Genomic DNA, 8,724 nt, shown 5'->3' with positions numbered 1-8,724 from the left:
TCCACCGGTTAAACAAGCTTGACAAAGTTCAAAAAAGCTAATGTGTTTTAGAGCTTTTTCATTATTCTATCAAACTTTTTATTAGAAGTGTAAAAAAGAAGATAATAATAATAATAATAATAATAATAATAATAATAATAATAATAATAATAATAATAATAATAATAATAATAATTAAAATAAAAAAACTCTGCCATTTAAACTCCTTCTAACTCTTTTATCCATATAAGAGTTATCAACCGATTTTTTTTGTATATTATTGGATTCAACTGAGATCACTGATCACAAGTCTTTGTAGTTTGTACATAGTCCTTTTATTTGGCTTCACAAATAAATTGTTTAAATTGTTTCCAAGTCTTGATTGATACAAAAATACACATTTATATGATTGACAAGTGCCACCGCAAATCTTGATTTTAATGACAAAAACCATAGTATTCCTTCTAAATCAAGAAAAAAGTTGCTCATTTCTTATTCATTAAGCAAAAAACAAAAGCAAATTAGTTTTTCACACTTTATATTAATCAATCAATCAAACTCTTCTATACACATGCCACAACAATTTTCCCCAAGAAACGCATCAAATCTTTTCGGGTCATCATTTAATAATATGAACATCAAAATCAATCCGAGATCCTTGAAAAACTAAGCCTTCTAAGTTGGTTGCTAATTGGGATAATCGACCAATCTCCATCATTCTTCCCACACTTCAAATCCACAGTTTCTACAATTCTTTGTGTCACTTTCTTGCGTTCTTTGCCTCGAATTGGGGTTTTATCAACCCACAAATCTTCGGAATCAAGCATAGGAATCTTGTGGGTGGTTTTCTTCTTTCCGGGCTTAACCTGATGGTGGCCATTGCTCGAACTGCCGCCACTCACCGCCACCATCCGCCGGAGCCGCCTTGTAGACTCCGCCCCACAAGATATCGAAACTGGTTCAGTTTGGATTCTTATAGCAGGTTTCTTTGATGAAGTCTTCTTGAGATTTGAGTCAATTTCTTGCATCATCAAGGCACTAACTTTTCCGGTCGACCCTATTCTGATCCTACCACCACCACCACCGCCGCCGGCGCCGCCATCGCCACCTTTGACTTTACCATTTTCAGAAGCTCTAGCCATGACTTACAACTTCAAATCAAGAAACTGATTACAGTTTTTGTGGTCAAATACGATGGGATTGAGAACCTAATAAGGAGATGATTATGAATGATAAGAAAACATACCAGAAAATATGTGGCCCCAAAAGTTTTGACTTTTGAGTTTTGACAGATAAATCACAAAAATCACCTTTTTCTCGGAATTAGATGAGATTGGAGGTGTGAGTTGGAGAATCTGTGTTCTGTTTTTTTGGGGTTTTCTTTTTTTATTAATTTGTGTTTGTGTAGAGTGTAGAACATGTATATATAGCAATGATCGATGACGTGTATGGTACAGTTGTTAATTTAACTTTTAATAAAAAAAAGTAATAATTTTCCTTTCTGTCAACTTCTTCAAATGAACAAGTCGAGAAGAATATTAATTGTTTAGTGAAATTAGATTTCATGTGGTAACAAAGTAGGTTTATTATAAAGGCTTGAAAGGTAAGATTTCTACGGGTGATGTTGACACATCGCTATTATATTGTACATTTGTACATATCCGTTATAAATTTAAAATCACGCTTATTATATAAAGTAGTTATATTTTTACACTATTAAAAATAAAAGTTTTATATCACGATGTCAACATTAAATATTTTTAACTAGTTGTGAGACCCGTGTATTACACGAGTTTATTAAAAATAAAAATTTAATATCAATATTTAACCATTAAATATTTTATAAAATAATAATTTTACATATCATAACGTAACCTTTTGAAACATTTATAAAAAAAATCAAATCTTCTTTAAAGCATTTATGAGACTTTATTATCAAATTAATATAACGATTCTCTTTCCTTATATGAAATTTTATTTTAAAAATGAAAATTCTCAAAAAGAGACAAGTGGAAATAATAATTTTAAAACTCCCACAAAATTATATGAGTCAAAACTCTTAAGAATTTGACAAGTGGCAAAAAAAACCTTAATTTATTAGAAATGATTTCTTTTTAATTTCAAAGCTTAACAAAATGTATTTAAATATATCTCAAACTAGTTTATAATCTGTGGGCACCACGGATTAGAAAGGTAAAAATAATTTTAATTAAATTATAAGGTAATTATTGAGCAATGATAAAAAAAAAATAATAATAATTTAATAAATTAGGCAATAGATATTACAAATAAATTTTTTGTTCAAGTGTTTGATATGTGTAAAATGGAGGAGTGAATTAGTAAAAATTTAATTAATGAGGAAAAACCTTAGAATGACAAGTGACAACTAATTAATGTGAATCTCTAATTGATTGATATGTGGCAAATGTGCTACTCTTTTATTAGATAGGAAGATTTAATAATGTTGTTTTATAATATTTCATTATTTTAATTATATAACAAAAAAAACCATAATAAATATTTTTAGTGGTAGTAAAAACAAACTATTTACTGTGATATTTATTTTATGTATGAAAATATATTTACCTTAAATAATAAACGTTTCATTAATTATAGTGTTGATCTACACATTTAATATAATAAATATTTTACATATATAATAATAAAGTTGTTAACTAGTAGAATTGATTAATTTTTATTAACAAAAAAATAAAAATACCACATAATGACATGTGGAATTTTAATAATTCAAAAATCTCATATAATAACATGTGACAAAAATCTTGAGGAAATGACAAGTGACAAAAACATTTTTATTTATTAGGATAGATTTATAATAATGAAATATGATTTAGAAAGATAATAAAAATTTGTTTTATTCAACTAATATCATTGATTTTTTTACATATTTAACTTAGTAAACTGTTAAAACTTAAAAAACACAATTTTTATCTGTAACAGAAGGTTTTATTTTGATTAAATACTCTTTGCTTGATATGAGTACATACACAAACATACTCACCCATCACCAGGTTGGAAAATTAAGTGTCTCTCTCATTTAATGGTAATCTATTCTTGTTTGTCCTTATAAAATGAGGGTTTAATTTTCATAATATTCAAGTTACATTATTTGTTTGAGTGAAAGAAATTCAAACTTGATGGGGGTATTGTTAGAAAATTAATGGTTAAATGCAAGTAGACAAGTTTTAAATTGTCCAACATTGGATTGAAAAAACATTAGTGTGGTTATAAGGTATTTATGTTGTTAAGTCCTCAAATGCTTTAGTGAGGGACAAGAGTTGGGCCAAACCCACATGAATGTCGGGCCTAGGATGCAAGGTTCATGAAATTGTGTGATTTAGACACACTTGGTATTTCTTGACATGTTCGAGTTATATAAGTTAAACTTCCCTAATCAACATGTTGACATGCGTTAACTTCGTGGATAAGCTAATGAAGTATTCTAGGCCCACTTTGTACTTCTTGGCAAGTTCGAGTCGGATTAGTTGAATTTTCTCAGTCAGCGTGTTGATAGGCGTTAACTTTGTGAAATGAGAATAACTTAAAGAGACATTATTTTAACACTAGTTTACATACTTAATTATTTTCTTGCTAATATGGCATACTTTGCAAAATGATATATGTTCGTGAAATAAAAATGAAAGTCACAAACTGTTAAAAGAAATCGTGAAGTCAAATTAAGATATGTATATTTTTTTTGAAAAATTAATAAAAAATGTTATAGCACAATTGGGTAAGGTATATGCCACAATTCATGATTTTATATAATATTTTCAATTGGATATTCATGTCGTGAGTCATACACAAACGGCTTTCATCAAAGACTGTAACATTCTAGATGGCCCATTGATTATAAATGAAGTGATATCTTGGCTTCGGAAGAACAAATCGAAGGCGTTCCTATTCAAGGTTGATTTTGAGAAGGCATTCGATTGCCTCAATTGGAAATATCTCGATTCGGTAATGGCTCAAATGAATTTTGGCCAACAATGGCGCAAATGGATCTTGGGTTGCCTCTCCTCAGCTCGTGCTTCTGTAATCATTAACGGTTCAGCCTCCAAAGAATTCTCACTTATGAGGGGAGTACGACAGGGCGATCCCTTGTCTCCATTTTTGTTTATTTTGGCAGCAGAGGGCCTCAACATAGCGCTGGAAGAGGCCAAAGAGCAGGGCATCTTCCATGGAGTTCAATTGCCAAATAATGGCCCTACCATATCGCATCTTCAATACACCGATGATGCGATCTTCCTCGGCTCCTGGTCAGTACAAAACGCAAAAAATTTGGTTAGAATCTTGAGATGTTTCGAATTATCCTCAGGTCTGAAAGTCAACATGGCCAAAAGCAAACTCTTTGGCATTGGAGTTAGCGAGGTGGAACTAGACTGGCTATCAAGAAACGTCAATTGCTCAATCGGGAACCTCCCCTTCTTATATCTAGGAATGCATGTGGGCGTGAGTATGTCTAGACTGGTTCATTGGAACTCTCTTATAACCAAACTCCAAACAAAATTATCAAAATGGAAAGCCACAAATTTGTCGTTTGGGGGACGATTAACACTATGTAAATCAGTTTTGAGGAGCCTTGGCTCATTCCTCTTTTCCCTCTACAAAGCCCCGGTTAAGGTACGAAAAACACTAGAAAAACTAAGATGTCGCTTCTTCTGGGGTGGTTCCTTCGACAAAAAAGGATGTCATGGATCGCATGGGATAAAATTCTATAAAAAAAGATGGGGGACTCGACATTGGCAGCTTGAAGGCTCACAACTTAGCACTATTAGGAAAATGGTGGTGGCGCTTCACATCCCGTAAACATGAACTTTGGAAAGATGTCATAAAATCAATATATGGGAATGACGGGGGGTTCAATGCCCCTTCCAGAGCTAAGAGGAAAGGATATTGTTGGGGTAGCATCGTGAATCTTCATAACTACTTGTCTAAGGATAACCTGGATCTTCGTAATCTCTTCTCACGATCGTTAGCTCGGCAGGACAACAACATGACCTGGAGCCTTGAAACCTCGGGGATATATATTGTGGCCTCTCTTAGGAGATTCATTGACGAAACAATATTGCCAAAAACACCAGCCGGTGCTTGGCAATGGAATAACCTGGTCCCTGGAAAAGTGAATATCCTAGCATGGCGAGTTTGTCATAGACGGCTACCTACCAGAGTGAATCTAAACAACATTGGTATCAGATCCTTGACTACCTGCCCATTATGTAACATTGCTGAGGAATCAGAATCACATCTATTAACTGAATGCTTAATCTCACAAGAAGTTTGGCGTATAGTGCAGAATTGGTGGTATATTCACTGAATGAAATGCTTCAGTGCAGGAACTTAGCACCGGGCAGGGATAACCTCGATCAAATTCAGGAAGCAGTTGTGTTAACATACATTTGGGTGATCTGGAAGTTCAGAAATGAGGGAATCCACTCGAACTCAGTCAAACCATTTAAAATGCTGGCAAATGAAGTACAAATACTAAGCCATTTGTGGATCAACTCAAGAAGCAAGCATAAAAAAGTTAGATGGGCGGAGTGGTGTTGTGATCCGATAGCTGAATGCAAAAGATAAAAAAGGGGGGGGGGGTGCGAGGTTTTGGGTGTGAGTTCCTCGGTTTCCTATTGGTGAATTTGGTGTCCTTGGTGATGTGCCTAATTACAGCCAGCGTGCGTTTGGTGTGAGTCTCGTTCATAGGGTATACATACGTTAGGAATCGGCTGTGATTAGGTTCTTTTCGTGGTGTTTCCTTTCGTGTGAAAAGTGGGACATGGGATGGGGGACATCACAATAAACTCTTGGTGTGTGTTTTTCTCCTTTTTTCTGGTGTTGCATCTTTATTTTGCAGGTGTTGTAGAATATTGGAGCTTGAAGTCGATCAAAGGCATAAGCTAAGCTGGAAATTATGGTTCTGGATAGTATGGACGAATTTACCCCTGTCTAAGAATGGCTGATTTGGAGAGCTCTACACTACACTACAACTGCGAAACTGATGTGATCCGATAGCTGAATGCAAAAGATGAGGAAAAAAAAGGGGGGGGGGGGGGGTTTGCGAGGTTTGGGTGTGAGCTCATTGGTTTCTTATTGGTGAATTTGGTGTCTTGGTGTTGTGCCTAATTACAGCCAGTGTGCGTTTGGCGTGAGTCTCTTTCATGGGGTAAACATACGTTAGGAATCGGCTGTGATTAGGTTCTTTTCGTGGTGTTTCCTTTCGTGTGAAAATTGGGACGTGGGATGGGGGACATCATAATAAACTATTGATGTGCGTTTTTATCCTTTTTTCTGGTGGTGCATCTTTATTTTGCAGGGTTGTAGAATATTGGAGCTTGAAGTCGATCAAAGTTAACACACGCGTCGCTGATTGAAGCCTCCTAAAGTCGACACTGATCTTGCCTTTATCACAGACATAAGCTAAGCTGGAATTTATGGTTTCTGGATATTATGGACAAATTTGCCTCTGCCTAAAAATGGCTGATTTGGAGAGCTCTGCACTACACTATGACTGTGAAATTGATGAAGCTGATGAAGTTGCTTTCTCAATCAAGGAATATATTACCCCAGAGGGGCAAAGAGGTGGTATGAAGATTGAAATGGGTTGACTATAAGGAAGTACAAAGTTAATATTGACATTTGGAGCTACAATCGTAATAAAGAGATATTAGTCGTTAGGTTCTTCAGCCTTCAATCTGATGTGTTTCCCACTTGGTTTGGTGCCTTGGACTGGTGCCTTACAATTAGTTTAGTTTATCTTATTCTCATCTCATTTTGTACTACTTCCAGCTATGCGCTGGATTCTAATTTATATCTAAATATATTGCCGCTTCAAAAAAAAAACTTAGAAACCATCTACGATAAGCAATGCTTAAGTACATGTCTCGTAGCTCGCTGTCATCTCGCGGTTATAATTTCTATTTTTTACGAGAAAATCCAAAACAATTTCATTTTGGAGTCTTCTACTTGCAAAAATAGCAACGGGTGCATATATTTAATGATTACGTGTTTGGGATTGTTTATTTAAAACTTTTTATGTTTTTTATGAAACAATGATTATTAGCTCAAAATAAAATAAGATATAATAATGATGTAACAAATAGATTGAAATGGATCAGTAAAATCATTTCAAACAAGTAATGTCAAACATGCACCCTTACAATTTATTATATAAAGTGGTTATATTCTAGTAGAAGTCTACAAAAGCAAAATTAACCACATATTTCTACGAAATAATTGTTGGAACTCCCTAATGGCCAAAACGGCGATGTGTCGAAAAAAAAATTATAAAATAATCAAAGCTTGAATTGCAAATACGTCCAAAACGATTTTGTTAAGAAAACAATTTTTTTTGTGTTAAAATTTTCAAAGGAAATGTCCATAACAAAATTGCTTTATCTTGATAAAACAAAGTCATGTTGAGGTTTGACCAAACGAATTTTTATTTTAAATTGTGAAAATGTCCAAAACGATTTTGTTTACAAAAATACATTAAAAAAAAATGTTTTGACATGTGAAATTACTGTTCCCAGCAAAAATATAATGTGGAATTTATAATTTTTTTTTATGAAGAACATCGATAATTTTAGTTAAGATAACCTTCTTCTGAAACGTAATGTTCGATTGCTAATTGGATATCACCTGTTTTAAGGCTTACAACTACATGATAAAGACTAAGAAGGTAGGGATTCTATTCGGGATCATAAGATCCTAGCATAAATCTTGTGATTGAAATCGTTTTTGTTTGTAGGGTCTTAAGAATATAAAATTTTAATATCACGATCAAGATTTTAACAACATAAAACATCCATAAACTAGATTGCTATTTCTTAAAAAATAATTATCAACTTATAACCATCAAACTTCGTTAATTAGAGAAATATTTTTTTGCAACACCAACTTTTCGAAATCACTCTGCGAGTTACCAACTACCAAGTAACTTTTCCCAACTCCAAATTATGTGAATTTAATTAATTTTCGTGTGCATGATATATCTTTTTGTGAAACGATGTTACTTTAAAAAAAATGACATTCGCCAACTATAAAAAAAATTCTTTAAAATATAATCAAAATATTGCAGGTTTATCTCCACAGGACCTTTATTGGGGTCTTTTTTTTTTTTTTTTTTTTTTTTTTTTAATAATCTTCAATATAATTTTTTTTAACACGAAATTCACGATAGCTAAACATCTTAACCAATTTTACTAAAACTTATTTGGTTTACCTTTGAAAAAAAAACATTTTTATTAGACAAAAATATTGCAAAAATTAATACTGAAAAAAATGCAATTTTCTTTTTTGAAAAAAAAAACTGCAAAATAATCAAGTCCGCAAATTGGTGATCATATTGATTTAGGTAACGGATTTTACAAGAAAATCCAAAACGACATTTTGGAGGCTTCGACACCCTTGCAAAAACAGCAACAGTATCGTGATTCGTGCATAACTACGTATTGTTTATTTAATTTGCAAACATTTTTTTTACCTATATGTTTAATAATTGTACTTTTTGACTACGACTAACAATGATGAACCTGTTTTTATTTAGAGTTGAAATTGACAAAGTAAAAATAATTTTTAACTTCCACATTATGAAATCAAGTCATGATACAAATATTGTTTTGAATCATTAAGCGTATATTGTGTAAATTATAAAAATAATGTTGTTCCTATTCTTTTAATTTACTTACAGTGCTATATGGTGAATCATAACTTTGATGAATTATAAAC

General features: G+C 32.8%; 1 protein-coding gene across 3 annotated transcripts; it reads right to left on the bottom strand.

Moving 5' to 3' along the window:
• Positions 1 to 448: 448 nt before the first annotated feature.
• LOC111893381 (uncharacterized) lies at positions 449 to 1,392 on the bottom strand. Of its 3 annotated transcripts, none has more exons than XM_023889447.3 (2): positions 1,226 to 1,392; positions 449 to 1,130 (listed from the first exon to the last, which is right to left on the bottom strand). In XM_023889447.3, exon 2 carries the CDS (start codon positions 1,119 to 1,121, stop codon positions 624 to 626), a length of 498 nt encoding a protein of 165 aa, XP_023745215.1. In that variant the 5' UTR covers positions 1,122 to 1,130; positions 1,226 to 1,392; the 3' UTR covers positions 449 to 623. The 3 variants fall into 3 exon arrangements, with proteins under 3 accessions (XP_023745215.1, XP_023745213.1, XP_023745214.1); XM_023889445.3 differs by having other exon boundaries at positions 449 to 1,145; positions 1,226 to 1,391; XM_023889446.3 differs by having other exon boundaries at positions 449 to 1,187; positions 1,290 to 1,379.
• Positions 1,393 to 8,724: the final 7,332 nt, after the last annotated feature.

The sequence above is a fragment of the Lactuca sativa genome, chromosome 5 (assembly GCF_002870075.4).
Source record: "Lactuca sativa cultivar Salinas chromosome 5, Lsat_Salinas_v11, whole genome shotgun sequence".
Lineage (NCBI taxonomy): Eukaryota > Viridiplantae > Streptophyta > Magnoliopsida > Asterales > Asteraceae > Lactuca > Lactuca sativa.
This window is presented reverse-complemented; position numbering and strand designations above follow the sequence as displayed.

Coding starts and splice junctions, on each gene's coding strand:
- LOC111893381 (XM_023889447.3), bottom strand. CDS start 1,121: ATGGCTAGAGCTTCTGAAAATGGTAAAGTCAAAGGTGGCGATGGCGGC.